This window comes from Patella vulgata, chromosome 9 (assembly GCF_932274485.2).
Source record: "Patella vulgata chromosome 9, xgPatVulg1.2, whole genome shotgun sequence".
In the NCBI taxonomy this organism is placed as follows: Eukaryota; Metazoa; Mollusca; class Gastropoda; family Patellidae; genus Patella; species Patella vulgata.
Window position 1 is genome coordinate 18020239 of NC_065887.2, and position 20160 is coordinate 18040398.

The 20160-nt window shown below is 34.7% G+C and overlaps 1 protein-coding gene and 1 long non-coding RNA gene across 3 annotated transcripts in view; one reads left to right on the forward strand and one right to left on the reverse strand.

Annotated features, from left to right (window-relative positions):
• Positions 1 to 961: 961 nt before the first annotated feature.
• The window catches only part of LOC126831976 (alpha-1,6-mannosylglycoprotein 6-beta-N-acetylglucosaminyltransferase A), a 115142-nt gene continuing 95943 nt past the window's right edge, over positions 962 to 20160 (reverse strand). For both annotated transcript variants that reach the window (XM_050562642.2, XM_050562644.2), the window contains exons 17-18: positions 4998 to 5181; positions 962 to 3584 (exon numbers count right to left, since the gene is read on the reverse strand). In XM_050562642.2, coding sequence (XP_050418599.2) covers positions 3325 to 3584; positions 4998 to 5181 — 444 coding nt within the window. In that variant the 3' untranslated portion in view covers positions 962 to 3324. The remainder of the gene's footprint in view (positions 3585 to 4997; positions 5182 to 20160) is intronic.
• On the forward strand, positions 10170 to 12743 carry LOC126831991 (uncharacterized). The gene is made up of 4 exons (XR_007684461.2): positions 10170 to 10276; positions 10645 to 10682; positions 12022 to 12085; positions 12570 to 12743. It is a non-coding gene; the product is annotated as an uncharacterized LOC126831991 (long non-coding RNA).

Consider the following 20160-nt stretch of genomic DNA (forward strand, 5'->3'; position numbering starts at 1 on the left):
AACACTGAGACTGAACACTGACTGAAAGGAAAATAATTTTCCATATTTAATTCACATAATTGAAATTGGTTTAAAATAAAATTCCATACGACTATGTAATAGCCCTCCATAAAGACAACAATATTTTTAAAAACTAAGCCTCTTTCACCAGGTGTATCAAAAATAATAATCATGGTAAACAGTATTTAAAACTAAATCTAGTATCGCCGGTTTATTTATAATTATTTACCGAATTCCAACCAATGCATGTCACACCGTGTCATCGGTATTGGAGATTGCCGGAAATACTGTTTCTTGGGATATTCGGTGTGTTTCTCAGGATATTCGGTGTTCTATCCGGTGTTTATATTGAATGACTATTTAAATCTAACTAACAACTGGTCAGTAAAACCATCAAATCGGTAATCCAATTATTATTTTCCGGATTATCGAAACTACCGTAAATGTGCTAATAATGACCCAGATTCTAAGGTATTCTTAGCTATAATTAATTAACCTGTTCTACGGTTCATTATTTTATCAATAGGATTTTCCAAACAAGGACCGACTGAAGCCGGCAATAATGAGCCGATTACGATCGAATGATTGAAATATTGTCGCCAATGACTTTTAACACGAATCAAATTCTAGTTTATCAGGGGAGGTAATTAATATCACGTGATACAAAATGGAGGTTCTTTCGATATCAATAAAAAAGGCAAATCTGCCAAACTTCGCCATTGTTCGGATAAAAAAGACAGCATGTTCATCTGAATCAGTTTTAATACATTTGAATAGATATACATGTATGGCGGATGTAGGTACATGCGGGATATTTTTTTTACGACTTGCTTGTCGATGTGCGGGCGGGCGTTACATATTTATTTTTTTTCATCAAGACTAATAAATAGACTGCACGCGCAACCAATTTTGCGTGCGGGCGGTGCCCGAGAAACAAGTTATTTTATTTGTGTTGCCTAAGACTAGAAAATTTAAAATGACGTCAAATTAACAGCTTTTTTTTGCGGTAATCACCAATTTGGTAAATTCATGTCAAAAGTAGTGAGCATTATTTAGGTTAAAAAAAAAAATATATCCTGAAATAATGTAGTCTTATATTCATTTGTAACCTGCTCCTGTAAATTCTGAATCGCGTATTTCAGACACATCTACACTTTTGACATCATCTACACTTTTTACATTATAAGGTTTTTAATATACTACATATTACTGGAAAATAATTCTACAAATAGTTACATATATAAATAAAATCTTCCCTAAATATAAATTATGAACACAATCATTCAATTGCAACTGGGACATGTATTTCAAATTAAATAACAATAACAATTCATAATATGGGTAACAACAATAAAATCATTTTCTGATTTGTTATCTATTAACTAGTAATAAATCAATAAGCATTGCAAATAAGCATTCATGATAAGAATCAAATTGAAGTCTTGATTAAAGGTTTAACATGCCAACAGTGAGGTGGATGTCCCAAGCCAATCCCAAAATAAAAAGATGACACATGCTAATGAATTGCACATTTATCTTTTTGAAAAGTTTTGAGCAATAAAATTCATTATCTAATCTTCTTAGTCTAAGCAGAAAATGTTCACGATCAAACTCAAGTCATCACTCTCCATCAGCTACAATCAAAGTTATCTTGTCTCAAAGCATTGACCAATGAAATTACTAAGCTCAATAAGAAGGAGAGTGAGGCCATATAAAAAATAATAATCTGGTTTACAGATAATTTTGTCTGCGATATCACTTATGTGGAAGCAGACGTTGAACACCAGGATACTACTACTACTTTACAGATAATCCCTCATCACTTCAAAAGGACCGCATGACCTGTTTTTATTTTAAAATATGAAAAATAAAAACTGTCTCATTAATTTCCCTAGTTACCAGTAATGATCCTTTCACAAAATAAAAACACAAAAATAAAATCCTCCCTCCCGCATCAGATTTTTGATGAGGATTGTCTGAGAACCTTATTGTGTTTCAAAAAGTGTGACGAGCGGACGGACCCATTTTAATAGCACCCTGCTTTCTCTGAAAGGCGGTGACAAAAATGGCAAAAATGAATAGAACAAATGCTCGATGTCAACAAGTTGTCACACCAAGAGAGGTGAGTAAGTGCTTGTCAGGGGTCCAAGGTCACTTTTTGTGCTGGGATCTACCACCGATTTCTACGACCCTGCAACTATTCAATGTTCAGAGATATAATGAAACAAACTGCCATCTGTATTTTTATCAAATCATAAAATTTGAAAGTCAATTCGGGGCCCTTATTCACGAAAACTTAAACTAATGAAGTTGCAGTATTTCTTAAAATTTCGGTTGTAACTTAGTTTAAGTTTTCATGAATAAGGGCCCGGGATATGATGATTTAAAAGTTACTTCATGATATAATTTGATGATTTAAAAGTCACTTTATGATATGATTTAAAAGTCACTTTATGATATGATTTGAAAGTAACTTCATGATACGATTTGAAAGATTTGAAAACTAAATTGTGATAAAATTGGAAATCTATTAAGTATATAATTATGATACTGTATAAAGCCATGGTAATTTTTAGTCATACATTTTGGTAAAAATCAAAACTTGGGATACAAATTAAAACATGTTGCAGGCTGGTGAAAATTATAATTTGTACAATATGTACAATTTTCAACAAGATCTAGTTTCAATTTTGATCTTTATAACAAGGAAAGATCTTGAGATTATCAAGCTGCATAACTCAAGTTTATTGACAGAGTTCAATAAAAATCTATTGATAATGCTCCTTTAATAAGGTATGAAAAGGTTTGTTATCAGGTCAAAAACATCTACATATCATCAAATCAAGGAATTTTCTAGGATTAAAAGGTAACATTTATCTTAAGTCCAGCTTTAGGTAAAAAAAACAACCAGTGATGCACCTTATAAAACTTGTGATCTGTAGAGTGTCCACAAATAAATTTTTTGCTTTCATTGTCTAAATCACTATTTATATTTATATGAGGTAAACAATAATTCCAGTTCCATGCTGTAAGCTTTGAAATAAATCAAATTATTTAAATGAGGAAAATAATGATTCCAGTCCCATGCTACAAGCTTTGAAATTTACCAAAGTATTTAAATGAGGAAAATAATGATTCCAGTTCCATGTTGCAAGCTTTGAAATAAATCAAAGTGACTTCATACTGCAAGTTCCCAGAAAATACACACCACACTCAAGACACATTTTCTCATAAATACGATAAACCATATTCATTTTAAGTTAAAAAGATCCCAACCACCATGTCTTATCACTATAGTTACTAGACTTGCGAACCATAACAAGGTCACCACTCACATCCAATGCATAGAGCTATCTGTCCTTTGATATAAGATCGACAAGGGCACAATCTCTGAAGTTGTTCGTTATTTCCAACACAGCTCAATAGTAAATTATCTGCTTGCGTAATACATTGTTTTGTTTTAATGTTATAAGCTGGATAATATATATTTGAAGATTTGATCATGTTTGAACATTTTAAGCTTTGCTTTTCAATGGCTTCTTGATTGTTCAGTTCTAGAAAATGATTCGGTTCACAAATCATATCTGAAAAATAAAAAGGATGGATATATTTTAAGGCAAATTAAAGAGTCTATTGAGAGACATGTTATTTTTTGAGTTCATATATTTATGCTTATAAACTTTGTATCCTATTTTGTATAAAAATATATTTTATGAAGAACATTGTGTTCTTGAGTTTTGTATTTGAAGTGTATTTGACATCATATTGAAATCTGTGCCAAATTTCAAATATATAAGTCCATAATTGCAACATAGGGAGCTGCACCAGTATATACATGCCAGTTATACCTAGTCGATCGGTGGTTAAAACAAAGAATGTGTATAGGGGATAGTATTACACACTGGATTTGGTAAGCTGATGGTTTAGCTTCCATATTTGACCAGCTATGCTACAGTATGTGTTTGATCCATCCATACACTATAAATCAAGATATGGTGTTGTGCCAGCCAATCAAATTGCAGTACGATAATTCAATAGTCAATACATATGGATATAGCACTGATGTTTGAAGACCCAACTTAGTAGAATTCTTGCTTTTGATGATGGAGGAGATAATTAGTGTTGAAAATCGGATCGAGATTTGTGATCAGAATACTTTTGTTGTATCCGAATACTATTCGGATAATTCGGAGACGTGAAATTCTTGAACAAAATTACATCAAAAGTTCATATACCGGTACTCATAATTTCTTACTTGTTTCAATGTTTATGAGTGTCTGTGTATGGCGTGTATGAAATCGTACTTTCGATTTGCAAATTGTTTGAGCCGCGAAGAAAAAACGTGCCTACCTTTAGCCGTAATTATTAAGATTATCTATGACATCGGTCTGACATCCCAAAAAATCAATGAGGTGAAGGAATTTGTATAGTATAACTACTTCTGTTATCCGCACCCTCCCACTTATCATTTTGCTCAATCAACACGAATGAAAAAAGTAAAATAAAACCATGTGCCATTTATTCGGCAAGGTCGTTTGCCTCATTCTGATAATCTACTACTATTGAACCAATCAGTGAGTGGGAATATTCGTGACCTAGGGCGTTATGAATAAATTTCATTGTGGGAAGTCAAAACACGGTCTAAACTCGTATGCCATAAACTAGCGCAGGGAATGAATGAATATTTTTTTTATTTAGACTACTGTTTTCGTTGCACTGCATTAATAATTTTATTAGTTACTATCACTAAATAATACGCATAATGTTGACATTTATGCTCAGAGCTGCGTACGTGATCAATTGCATTGGGGAAAATTTCAAAGTAATCAGACGTAAAATGGCTAAATATAGAGCATACAGAATGTCAGAATATATTGTAACGAATAGTAAACGGATAGTAAAATGATTCGGATAACCCTTATTTTGTATCCGTTAACGAATATCCGAATAGTAGTTTCAACACTAGAGATAATGTTGTTAAAAAAGAATTGACCTACTTTTTTCTAAACATGTATCCCGACATGATTTCCCAGCAGGTCCTAAAACAGTAGTTATGGCCTCCAATGGTGGCCATTTTGAAATTTTGGCATCAAATTGACAGAAATCTTGATGTTGTATGTATGCATTCATTCTCTGTAACATACCCTCTTCTGTATATTCATATGGTAAATATGGTTTAAACTAAAACAAAGATTCAAATCATATATTAGTTACAGTAAGTAAGATCGGTTGCCAGGCAATGAAACATGCACAGAGCTGCTAAATCGTCCGACAGTCAACAAGAGTTGTTGCATATTTATTCTTTTGTAGGTAATGGGTGCATTTACAAGACACTGATATAAATTTCATACAGATCAGATGATAACTTTTGTCGTCAGAGCGTTTACAGGGTTCAACAAAGTGAAACAAGGGTGATAACTTTAAAAATTGTTGAAATTCTATAGGCTTTTTCTAGAAGTAATTACCATAAATAGCTGTAATTTCATGCCGATCGGATGATAACTTTTTCATTAGAGCATTCACAAGGTATAACAAAGGGAAACAAGGGCCATAACTCTAGAAGTTATTAACGGAAATTGCTGAAATTCAATAGCCATCTTCGTGTTACTAATTTAAATAATGCATAATGAGTTTAATACAGATCGAACGATAACTTTTGTCGTTGGAGCATTCACAAGGTTCAACAAAGTGAAACAAGGGTCATAACTCTTGAAGTTATATACAAGAATTTCTGAAATCCAATAGCAAGCCTTGAAATAACTGCTAAGGTTCAGCCTGACATCATGTCAGGCTGAACTGATTTTCGGCCGGACATTTCAGATTTTCAGCCGGACATTTCAGATTTTCAGCCTGACAAATAATTTATAAAGTATATTAAACCAAAAAACTGTTGAAATTTACTATGTTTATATATATTATTATACATACATTTATTAATAAAATAAATTGATGACTCACATGACATACAACCTGGAGTTTTAAGTTTTTATATGTATATGGAATACAACTTTATAGTTCATATAATAATGTCATTAATCTCTTTGGTGGGGCTGGGGACTAAATCCTAAAAACTCTGATTAAGATTCAAATTTAACTAAAGAATAGACATCTTGAGTTGTCGTAAATGGTTCAGAATCTGCCAAGTCATTTTTGATCCACTTTTCTAGTCTACGGTTAGTTTTTGTAATTTTCGAACTGGTGACGGCGACGGCCCCCGTTTAGAAGTGTCTTTATGAGAGACATAAGACACAGTACCAGTCTTTGAATTTTCTGGAACGGTCCCACTAGCCGGGATAGCCGTGTCCGAGGGTTGGGAAAAGTAAGAAGTTATTTTATTCGACATGTTTTCACGGCTCTTCTATTTACATTCACATCGGATGTGTCCAACAAAGTGAGATATTTTCGTATAAAAAGTCTGTCCCTAATTACATCCATGACCATAGTCAACTTGAACATTTTCTTGTAAACTAATTTTAAAATATTATTACTTTTATTACTAATAATTTATATAACTAGAACTGCGAAGCAGTAATGACAGGTTTCACCGGTGCCACGTTACCCTTGAACTTATGTCACTTCCGGTGCCACGTTACCCTTGAACTCATCACTTCCAGTACCAATGGAGCCGATAAACAGATATCCACAAACTTTGCACGCATCAAATAAAATGGAAGCAGAATCAACCAAATCCAGCAATATCAATTCATTTTATACATTTGTTACATGTGAATGATCCTGACAAAATTACATTACTTCCGGAGATAATGAATAAGTTCAATTAGTTTTATGAAATCAGAAATGGCATAAGGCATCACATGGTGAACATTTTATGTAAATCGAATATTAATTGCTACTTTTACAGACCAAAAACCTTAAAAAGTGACTTGTAGACAATCGTCTATTTCTCTGCAACCGTACAAGTCAGAAACCATTTTTTGGTATCTGTATGATCGTGGGGGTTCAATCTATGTGTTGATTTGAATCAAATATCATAATTTTAAACACTTTACAAATCAGACGCATTTGAATAAAATATCTGCTTTGAAGGCCAAAAATACAGTATTTGCCAAAATGACGTTACTTCCGGTGATAACGAAAATCTTAAATTACTTTTATGAATCGTAAATGGCATTAGGTATCACACACTGAAAATTTTATGAAAATCAAATAATAATTGAAACTTTTATGGACCAAAAACCTTGAAAAGTTACCTGTTGAAAATCGTCTATTTCTCCGCAACTGAACAAGTTAGAAACCATTTTGTGATATCTATATGATTGTTTGGGTTCATTCTATTAGTTGATTGGAATCAAATATCAAAATTTTAAAAAAATAACAAATAAGACTCAATTGAATAAATTATTGGTTTTGAAGGTTATAAATACAAATTTTGCCCAAATTACGTCATTTCCGGTGACTTTGAAAATGTTAAATTGGTTTTACCTTGTTAAAATTGACATTACGCATCAAATGGTGTCACTTTTATGAAAATCGAATAATAATTGACTCTTATACAGGCAAAATAGCGTAAAAAGTGACTAATACAAAATTGCCCATTTCTCGGCAACTGTTCATATTACAAATTAATTTTCACATACATTCTCTTCGTATGGATTATTGCTACTAGTTTATGAAAGTTGCGAAGAAATATTTTAAAATATGAAAAACCTGAATGGGTTTTGAATAGCTCATTTTTTCACCGAAAATCAGTTTTTTGCTAAAACTCTTTTTTTTTAATGGGATCAAAATGGGAGTAAAGCACTGAGTCCGGGGTGGTAATGGGCGTATTGTGTCCAAATTTCATGGTTTTCGTACAATCGGTGCCGGTTTCGCGGCGAAATTCCACCTTTTTCCCCTTATAGAAGCCGTAAATTGACTTAGAAAAAAAAACGACCTGGAGCCGTGCCAAGAACAAACGACTTGAACAAATGCAGGTATCACCTTGAAATTTTCAGGGTACCTAGGTACCAGCGTGAAAAGTTCCTCGCCGGAATTTGGTACTCATGGTACCTTTGGTTCCAGCGTAGCGCATGCGCGAAATCAAAACCAGCTAAACTCAAAGCAACCTTTTCAGCACGGAAAACATCAAAGGCAAAATTCGAATTTTTGAAATATTCAAATACCAAACATTCGACAATGAGCCAGGCTATCCTGAAATGTATTAAATTCGGTAATAGGAGATAGATTCTTTAAGCCACGACCAATTGTGTATGTTTTCAAGCCCATTAATGTGGATATTTCACTATTTTTCATATTCAATTCAAAATGGTGACCATCATTTGGCCTAAATCAAAATTCTGCTCTGAACGTTTTTTAGGCATTCCATTAAGGATTCAGAAAATGTAATTCCCATGTCTGTAAGTAAAATATCGCAAAAGCAAAGTAATTTTTCACGTTTCAAGATGGTTGCATTTCCGGTTCGATCGACAAACTCCATATTTTGCATATGAATCAGTAATTACTTGTCTAGTATCTAAAAAAAAATTAGGTCATTCTGACCTATATTTCGATGATTTTTTTGAAAATTTTGTTCATTAATTTCATTAAGGGGAGATAATTTAGCAAATTTCTAATCATATTTTTGAAGTCACATCGGTAAGATCTACTTACATGCTAAATTTCATGAAAATCGTACAACTATTAAAGAAGTTGTCAAATTGGTCATAAATACCGGTTCGAAATCACAGCGACGAATTTTCGAAATTCGAAAATCTGAATCTGCAGATTTGAAGTAATTTGAAAAAAGATTTAGTAAAATAGGTCAAATAGTCACAAAGTTACAGCATTGTAGGTCAAATGCATTCGTTCGTAAAATTTGGTGATTTCGGATTCGTAAAACGTTTTGAAAATATATTTAATCAACAGCCACCACCCATTTTTGGGGGGATAGGTAAAAGTTTCAGAAAGATCCTATGGTTAGATTCTGAGAAATCCGATTTGTGGATAAAACACAAAAAAAAAAATAATAACAATAATAATCTTAACAGAAACAATAAGCTTTCATATGAAATATGAAAGCTTAATAATAATCCGAACAAAAACAATAGTGTTTCACACTGGCTACGCAGTGTGAAACCCTAATTACATGTCATGTTAGGTGTGATTTAGCACACTGATCCGCAGTAATATTCGCTTGGCCGCTACAATCACTGATAAGGATGACATCGATGCGACTTAATGACTACAAAATATTAACTTTTTTCTTTCGACAAATTAAATTCTGAAACATTTTTTTTTAGTATTAGAAAAATAAATAAAGGTGTTTGAAGTATATCTTGATAAAAAATATTCCATATTTAGCTTAAATAGGTACAGAAAATAGTACGCGGAGGCGTAAAATGGGTAAAACGATATAATTCTGCCCGTACCAGGTCATATTACTACGTTCGATGTAAACAACGCACGTGTGACCATCAATTTGACGGTTTTTTTTCTGTTCGTTTACTCTTAATTCTTTCAGAAGTACATTTTTTACCGTCTAATCTGATTGACCTGCTTGTGTTTGTTTTAAAACAACAATAACAAGCCACAGAAGTAATCTTTTTTGGCGTTATCGATGCCATCTTGCTTTGTTGGTAACCATTGTGATGTGACGTCACCCTTAGAACTACAGCGGTCTGACCTTTTAAAGGTCAGTCATCTTGGACAGAGATAAAAGACGGATGTCGCATTAGGTCTGTAAAACAGATTGGTGATTTAGAGCTAACCATATACGAAAGTACGAAAGTAACGCAAAGCTAGCTACGAGACTCGAATAATCAGTGTAAAAGAGCCGATTCTCAATATTATTCATTATTTTATCTTCACATGTATAAATAGTAATATTTTTACTATGACTCGGGTCGTTGATACTAAAACTTATTGAAGATTTTATCTGCACGCGGCCGAGATATAAATAGTAACATTTTCACTAGACTCGGGTCATTGATATTTTTGGTCCTGGACTTTCGAGTCTAATAATAAATAGCGGTTGATGCTATATTGTATCTAGCGAAATACCAAAAAGGGGAGGAGCTACCAACAGCTAGTTGAGCAGACATTCTAACGTATTTGTAGGCGGGAATTAAAAAGCATAACCACGCCTTGACATGATCGGTGAAGGTCATCAATGTATCAGCGAAATTTTGCCAAATTACATTTTTCATTTGTCAAAATGTGATTTCCATTTAGTTGCAACTACCAAACTTGAAGTCCAGTCCGTATTGTAAATCTCTCGGCTTTTCGGGCAGAAATCATGGAACAAACTTTATTTTGGAGGTTTCAACATCTAGGCCTGGTAATTAATGTTGACATTTTTTTCTGAGTTGGTTTCATAAGTAATATGCCATGGTATGGTATGCCGATACTTGAATGGTGGCCATAAGGCGTTAAAGTTAAAAGTCCAACTTATTTTTATTTTCACCTAATTTGTAATGTTATCAAGATATCAACTGTGATTTGGCACTGTATTATCGACAGGGGTCATGCCCGCACGGCTGATGGGACTAGGGAGTTAATAATGCCATGGTGGGCTTGGCAAGTGAATAAATGTAACGATCTGCATTAAGAAAAATTAGCTTTAGTCTAAGTAACATTATGCATCTTTATAAATAAAGCTTCATTTATTTACATTTTAATTTTGTTCTATTTTGATTTTTTCTTCAGGATGATGCTCCGATAGTCTAATGCCAAACTAGAAATTGGTGTGTAAATGGTTTTATCCTTTGACAACAATTCAGCTTACATACTAAAAATAATAATGTGCCCATTGTTAATTCCCGGTGTTGACCAAGAAAATTCATCTCGATTTTCCGGCGTGGTTTCCCCATGTCAGTGAGTGGTGCAGAACATAGGGCCTGGCAAGGACAGCTGCCTAGTCGTTCGGATAGAAAGAATAACCAAGGTCCCGTGTACACATTGGCGTGCATGTAAAAGTTCCCTTGCCAGTTGAAATTGGATATAAGAGTAGGCCTTAGCGCCGCTGTCTGGGCAAAATTTCATTCTAATAGCCCAGTCAGAGCCGTACAGTAGGACGTTATACCTCTTTTCATTTTTATAATATTGGGAGCCCCAAAGTCTCAGTGAGGCTGACCTTAAAAATATCTTTGTTTCGCCTAACGCGACCGACTAACTAAAACCACCCCCGACTTAAATTATTTTATTGCACTTTTCCGCGATCTTTTTATTTTATTTTGTGTGTCAACCTGAAATATATCACGAGAGTTATTTCCCTTTACTATGGCTATAGTTTGATTCATTATTGAAACTGGTTGATCAAGACGAAAGCGTTATAGGTGTCGCTTCTCAACAAAATGGTTGCAGACGAAAGCACGTCTATTCCCACGAAATGATTCTGCCTCTATGTCTGTGGGGCGTCGTTTTAAACATGACGAAGATATTTTCAATATCTGTTTTCGAGAAAAATGAAGGCACAACCCGCACGATCGTTAAAAACGTGTTGAAGGGGTTTCACACTTAGAGTTCGTGGCAAATCGTGTGCGAGTCTCGGAGTCGTGCATCACGAAAAATCCCGATGTCATACTCATTGATTTGTTTGACAATAAAAAAAGACGAATGTTTCCCCCCCAGAAAATTATCAAGCTGTCAAATTAGCTTTTTAAAAAAAAATCTGAAAAAAACCCCCGACCTACCGACCCTTCTCCTCGATTGTGGGTCGGGTTTGGCGAAACAAAGATATTTTTAAGGTCAGCCTGAGTAAAGTGTTGGTTCGCTGACATGGACATACTGTGTTTGATACCTGCATTGGCTGAGAAAGTTCATGTGGATTTTCCGTGGTGTAGGACGGAGGGCATGGTAGTATAGACATCGTTCGGATAGCAGAAAAAACAGGTCCTTGTACACATTGGTATGTACATTTAAAAAGGCTTGACTGTAAGAGTAGGCCATTGCACCTCTGTCCAGGCAAAATTTCCCTTGTAGCTCATTGCATGGCATTTGCCCGTTTTTATAAGCTCAATTGGAAATTAAAACCTATTTATTTCATGTATATAATATTGACAATAACAATTGTTAACATTTTAGGCGTGCAGTCCTGAGAAAAGAAAAGCAGAAAACAGGCTTCGGATTTAACATTGTCAGCAATAAGGTAATTTCTTGTTCTTGTAAAACTATTATTATTCCGGGTCGAACATAGTTTGAGGTTTGTCTGCTCAGATTTCATGTACAAAGCATATCTCATAAACCGTTAAAAGTATCTTTCAGACTCGCCTATCATGGTTTTTTTCCGAGTCCTCCTGGTTTCCGTCCACTGCTAAAGACTCCCAATGCGCAAGCGAATTATTGAAATCTGGGTCCCCCTGTTTTCCTTCCACTGCTAAACACTTCCAGTGCGCAAGGGAGTTATTGAAATAAAATTGAACCATATGTTAGTCCCGAAATGACCTAGTTTGTGTCCAGTGGGGGTGTATTTATGAAACTTCATGACATTGTGTTGTAAAATTGCATCTAGAACTGCCTTCAGTTTGTTGATACTTTGATGGTAGTGGTGGTAATTTGTAATTTTAGTTGATTTATGTCCACTATGACTAAATTCATTTATTAAAGACGAATATTTACCATTATTCTTTCAGGCCCTAGGATTCCAATAAGTTGAATTTCTTTGTACAAAACTATTAAAGAGAAGATTTATGTGCAATATTTTGTTGAAAGAATCCTCAGTATTTGTTGTGGTGAACAAAATAAATATTGGCTGTCAAGAGGCAAATTGTATGTTGACTAAATATGAAAAATAAAGTTATACAAATTAAGGCCACGTTTTCTGCAATATGGGGAAATGCTGCATTTGGGGCCATTCTGATGAAAAGAAATGAAATGGGAATTAACGTCCTAGTTTTTTTTTGTACTGACCGGGCTTATTAAGACAGGTATACATCATGCAGTGTGATATGATTGGAATTTTGACCAGACAGCAGCTCTGCGGAATACTCTTATTTCAAATTCCTACGTGTACATGCCCCCCCCCTCCTAAACTATTCACAAGGGTAACATCGGAAAATCATATCATGATAACCTTCGTCAGTCAACAATGGGTTGAACATTGAGCCACCGTGGCTCCTCTGAAGGAAACATTTAATGTGTAGGCGAAATTTTTCTGTAACACTATTAGTTTGAAAGTATAACACTTTTATGATAATTAAGTCATAATACAGGAGTACCGTTATTCTCCGTCTCAAAGACCAACAGATCAGGTTCGACCTGGATATGAATTAATGGGGTTTTAAAGTCCAAGTGTTCTGTTCCGCCAATCTATAGAAAATCCTGTTGTGAGAACAAATCTGAAAATAAATTCTGCTGTGATGGCTATTCTGACACAAAAATTCTGCTGTGGTGGATAATCTAACATAATTCCTGTTGTGATGGATAATCTAAAGAAAAATGTTTCTGTTGGGACCAATCTATAGAAAGTCCTGCTATGAGAACCAATCTGAAAATAAATTCTGCTGTGGTGGCTATTCTGATGAAAAATTCTGCTGTGATGGATAAGCTATCTAAAATTCCTGCTCAGATGAATGATCCAACGACATTTCGTGCTGTTGGGACCAATCTGTAGACAATTGTGCTCTGAGGACCAATCTGAAAACTAATTCTGCTGTGATTGCTATTTTGAGGAAAAATTCTGTTTTAAACGATAATGTTTCTGTTGGGACCAATCTATAGAAAGTCCTGCTATGAGAACCAATCTGAAAATAAATTCTGCTGTGGTGGCTATTCTGATGAAAAATTCTGCTGTGATGGATAAGCTATCTAAAATTCCTGCTCAGATGAATGATCCAACGACATTTCGTGCTGTTGGGACCAATCTGTAGACAATTGTGCTCTGAGGACCAATCTGAAAACTAATTCTGCTGTGATTGCTATTTTGAGGAAAAATTCTGTTTTAAACGATAGTCTAAAGAAAAATCCTGCTGTGGTGTTTAATCTAAAGAAAAATCCTGCTGTGGTGTATAATCTATAGAAAAAAACCTGCTGTTTAGACCACTCTGCTGAATAATCTAACCACAATTCCTGCTTTTGGTTCTAAGCGATAATAAAAATTCTGCTGTGATAGCTATTCTGACGATAAATTCTGCTGTGATGGCTATTCTTCCGAATAATTATGCTGTGATGGATAATGTAACGAAATTCCTGATATGATGGATAATCTACTACCGGTACTGTTTAAGCCAATCTAGAAATTCTTCCTGTAAGAACCAAGCTGAAAACAAATTCTGCTGTCATGGCTATTGTGACGAACAATTCTGCTGTCGTGGCTGTTGTGATGAAAATATTCTGCTGTGGTGGATAATCTACCGAAAATTCCTGCTCTGCTGAATAATCTCACCACGTTTCCTGCTGTTTTGACCAATCCATAATAAAAATTCTGCTGTCATAACTATTCTGACAAACAAAAAATTCTGATGTGATAGCTATTCTTTCGTATAATTCTGCTGAGATGGATAATGTAACGAAATTCCTGATAAGATGGATAAACTAAAGAAAAATATTGCCGTTTAAGCCAATCTATAGAAAATCCTGAAAACAAATTCTGCTGTCATGGCTATAGAAAATCCTGCCCTTAGAAACAAGCTGAAAACAATTTCTGCTGTCCTGGCTACTAGGTGGCGAAAAATTCTGCTATGATGGCTATTGTGATGAAAATATTCTGCTGTGATGGATAATCTACCGAAATTTCCTGCTCTGCTGAATAATCTAACCACAATTTCTGCTTTTGCGACCAATCTATAGAAAATTCTGCTGTAATAGCTATTCTGACGAAAAATTCTGCTGTGGTGGTTATTCGGTCGAATAATTCTGCTGTGATGGATAATCTAACAAAATTCCTGATATAAAGGATATTCTAAAGAAAAACCCTGCTGTTTAAACCAATCTATAGAAAATCCTGCTCTTAGAACCAAGCTGAAAACAAATTCTGCTGTCATGGCTATTGTGGCGAAAAATTCTATGATGGATATTGTGATGAAAATATTCTGCTGTGATGGTTAATCTACCGAAATTTCCTGCTCTGTTGAATAATGTAACCACAATTCCTGCTTTTGCGACCAATCTATAGAAAACTCCGCTGTGATAGCTATTCTGACGAAAAATTCTGCTGTAGTGGTTATTCTGCTAAATAATTCTGCTGTGATGGATAATCTAATGAAATTCCTGATATGATGGGTATTCTAAAGAAATATGCTGCTGTGATAGCTATTCTGCCGAAAAATTCCGCTGTGGTGGTTATTCTGCCAAATAATTCTGCTGTGATGGATAATCTAATGAAATTCCTGATATAATGGATATTCTAAAGAAAACTCCTGCTGTTTAAACCAATCTATAGAAAGTCCTTCTCTTAGAACGAAGTTGAAAACAAATTCTGCTGTCATGGCCATTGTGACGAAAAATTCTACTATGATGGATATTGTGAGGAAAATATTCTGCCGGGATGGTTAATCTACCGAAATTTCCTGCTCTGCTGAATAATCTAACCACAATTCCTGCTTTTGCAACCAATCTATAGAGAATTCTGCTGTGATAGCTATTCTGACCAAAAATTCTGCTGTGGTGGTTATTCTGCTGAATAATTCTGCTATGATGGATAATCTAAAGAAAAATGCTGCTGTTTAAACCAATCTACAGAAAATTCTGTGAGGACCATAGATGATGAGGACTAAGCTGAAAACAAATTCTGCTGTAATGGATATTGTGAATAAAAATTCTGCTGTGATGGCTATTCTGACGAAATATTCGGCTGTGGTGGATAATCTAACAGAACTCCTGATATGGTGGATAATCTAAAGAAAAACCCTGCTGTTGGTACCAATCTATAGAATATAATGTTGTGTTAACCAATCTCAAAACAAATTCTGCTGTGATGGCTATTCTAACGAAATATTCTGATGCGCCGAACATTCATAGCCTACATAAGATAAACTATCGTGTACATCTCTATATTCTTTTAATAAACACGTTTATTTAAACAACAGGCTTTAACTTAACTGACACAGTATATGTATACAACTGATAATATATGTCCATAATTTTTCTTTTTTTTTCTTTTTTTTTTTGGTTACATTGTCACTTTGTAAAGTGCCCCTGTTGGGACCAATCTAAGAGATTATCTATTGAACATCCTGCTGTGATCAGGGCCAATCTGAACCAATATAAATCAGTCCTGCTTTGAGGGGTGGGCAATCTATAGAGAATTATGGTGTGGGCACCAATCTTAAGAAAGATCTTGCTGTGAAAGCCAAACTGAAAAAAAGCATTCTCAGACATAAGTTCAGAATTTACTCCAAATTGTTCGCCTTAATTATTTTAACTAAAATATAGCCCTTTATAAAACCTTTGCTGTTTTAATGTATCAAATACATAAATAAGAAACTATGCAAAGTTTTGTGTTTCTGGATCAAAGAATTTCTTATAAACAGTAATTGTAAGTGGAGTAAATTCTTAACTTAAGTCTGAGAATGCTTTGTGAACTCGGGGCCCGATGTGATGGATAATCTAAAGAAAACTCCTGTTGTGGGGGCTAATCCGAATAAAAAGTCTGCTGTGAGGGGCCATCTATATAAAATCATTGGGGCCATAGAAATACTAATATTATTATAACAATTTAAATAGACGGGACCATGCAATCTTTACAAAATCGTGCTGTGTGCGCTGATCTGAAAAATCCTGTTGTTGGGATCATTGAAGAAAATCCTGCTGTGACACGAATCTAAATAAAAAAAATCGTGTCTTGGGGCCAATCTAAATAAAAAAAAATCCTGCTGTGAGAGCCAATCTACGATATAAATATGGTGTGTTGAGGGGAGGGGGGTATATAGAAAAATTAAAAACATTGAATGTTTATTTCTTTCTTTCGACTTCGTCACTTTTTTGTGGGTGGGTGTGTGTGTGTGGGGGGGTAATGCCGTTATGGATGAAACACAGATTGTCAAAGTTAGCGATATAAATAAGGCTATATTAGTTTATTGTTCTACTTTAAACTCTTGGCCTTGAATAGCAGGTAAACGGGTTTTAACGTTTATGTACTAGATAATGTGATCTGCCTCCAGTTGTTCAAATTATTTCCCTTGATATTTCCAAGGTGAAGGCTGACAGCTGTCAATCATTCTGCTCTGGTGTGTAGATCTGTCGTTACTACCAAAGAGTGTCTATTTTTACACCCAAAACTAAGGCTGTGCAAAAATATCGATATAATCGGTAGAAGTTATTTAGCGATACGATAATCGATATTGAAATCCAAATATCGATTATCGGTATATTTACCTTCTGACGGCAAGTTACGGTCACTTTCACATGACTGAACTTGCCGTAGTCTGACATGCAGACGAATGAACGAATACACAACGTCAACACAACAACTATTTTCCCCCTCTGCTTACAAACTGGCACATTTTAAATATATATTATTGTAAAAAAAACTAAACTTTAAGATTAAATACATTATTTTAATATTTTCGTTGTTTTTGTTGTTATTACTAGTTGAAACTAAAATAGGTCACGCACTTTGTGAACAATGACGATCGCACGTGATATAGTAAAATTAGAATTATCTCCCTTCTTTGCTCTTGATTGATTTGTAGAGAAATTGTCTGCTTTCACGATAAAACTAATTGTATTATTAATGATCAACTCAGCTTTTATTACTAAATCATGTCAGATACAGCCCATACAAAACACGTTTTGGACTTCCCGGGAAAATATCTATATCTCTCGTAATTTCTTGGAAGAATCTACTTTGGTTTTCGTCAAAATTAACCAATCATAAAATTTCTACTTTGAAAGCCGGTTCTTCTATTATATTTTATTCTATTATTAGTAACACCGTGTGATCGCCAGTAACTTGCAAAGAGAAACCATGTATTGTCTTTGTATTTATCGGAGATATTGGAATAAAAAAAAAGGTTCAAATGAATCAAGAACAAAACTTAGAATAATACTCAAGTTAATCCTACATTAAGCAACTAATTATTTTACATTAATTGATTTTTTTACGTACATCGGCGCAGTATTAGACTAGGATAATAACACTACTGTAACTCGATCAACACAAATAACAGGTCGGTAAAGTTCGGTTTTCCGTAAGAATGATAATCGATTATTATCGATAATCGCTGACAAATTCTTGCCGATAATCGATATTGAAATTTCATATCGATTCCCAGCCTTACCCAAAACAACAACAAGTAGCCGGCATTGGGATTTGTTGACGCGTATCGAAGGAAGTGGCAATGTTATGTAGGTCAAATCTTTTTCTTGACCTACGCGGCTTACGCATGCGCACGCGAAAAGCATTATGGGATACATTCCAGATGGGTGAAACCATAGAAATATATAAATATTTATATATTTCTATGGGTAAAACGGTCTATATATTTCTACCATCTTAAAAAGGATATAGAAAAGAAGTATCGATTTTAAATGGATAGGCCTACCAGAAAGAAACGTGGAATTGAACCACCACCGAAACCAATTGATTTAAATGATGTGGCTGAATCTTTATCTTCTGAAGACTCTTCCGCCTATGATGAGGAGAATCCGATCGGAAAAAAACAGCAACAAAAAAAGCCGCGTCTGTCTGGGGCGAAAAAAAGAAAGAGGCGAAATATTGCGCGAGGTGGGGGGATTCCACGGAAAAAGAGAAAGCCGGAAAAAGAGAACCAGGATGGCACAGAAGGTGTCGTTGCGTGTGATGAGGCTTCGATCGAAAAGAACTAAATAGCTAAGAATAAACTAAGTGTAGTGATTTCGTAACTTGACAGGTTTTCAACTTTCAGAGTAGGTTTGGCTCTCCCAAACTCAACCACATTGATGGGTTGCCTAAACTCGACTACCTATATGGATCGCCCAAACTCTTGTATAATCTTGGAGTGCACGTGCACGTGAGGATAAGTTTATACGTGCAAGCAACAGTGTGACCTTCTTAATGAGATGTAGAAATAGTGACTTAATTCCCAAAGGCTTAATTGTTAAATCTCCAGTCAACTCAAATGCCGCCAAAAAGATTATTAGATATGCCAGCAAATGTTTGTTAATCCCCTGGTTCATCTTTTAATTGTACAATAAGCCAATTCTAATATATACGATTATACACCTTTGTTACATCAATAGCTTGTTATAGCTAATCATGCTCACTCACCTTGCATTCCATTGGATAGTTCGCACTGATGTTTGTATATTTATATTCATATCTTTCTCATTTTTTATTTATTTGTGTATATGCTTGATAACGACTTGTGAAACCTTGTTGAAACGTCGCAGTGAAATAAACCATAGTAATTGTTATCCATAAAAGTGTGTTTTTGAGGGTGTAAAGATGGTGTTATGAGAAGCGGAAGGAAGGAGGTAGTTTGTGTAGATAGAGGCCTTGAAAGAATTCTGTCGTTTCATATCTGCGAATGGAAATGGTTCTGAACTTGTTGGACATTATATTAGCAACATCGATTGTAAAGTTTTATATCATGCTGTATGCCGAGATCAAGCTGGCATACAATAAGCTACCATACAATAAGACCACTCACCATACAATAAGGGACAATCAAATCAGCATACAATAAGGAATTCGCTGGATGACCAAGACTTCAGTGAAATCACGTGCTCCGTATAGGCTAATCCGAGCCTTCGATGATTAAATAAATTGAAAGTAGTCTATTTTAGTAATTAGGTTATTCTCTGATGGCGACAAATTTTGTGCTCTAAATAAATAGGGTTTTATCTCTTCTAAAGTGTGTTATTATGAATGTGCCAGAAAATAACAAGTATATTCAAAGAGCCATTGAAACTTACTTTCTGGTGATGTATGACACGATAACTGGAATTCCGTATTAAGACCTTTATTTTGACATTAAACAATCGCCCCACCCCACCACTCGTATTCAGTTAGTGCAGGCCAATTAACTTTGATCAATTAAAAAAAAAAAAAAAAAAAGAAGTAAGCATGCATTGTGCCTAAAGAAACAAGAGCATCGCTAACGCTGCAATATACGTCCACATTCCAGCATTGATTGATATGGTACTTTTTAAAATGAAGAGAATGAAATATGAAATGGCTGTAATATGATAAAAGGCAAAGAGGGCTAGGCGTTGGGCTTGTTTTGCCAAATTTACAGACAAAATACTAACAAAAAAGTGGGTGTGACACTGCCCCAGGAGGTCGGGGCAAGCACCAAAATAAAT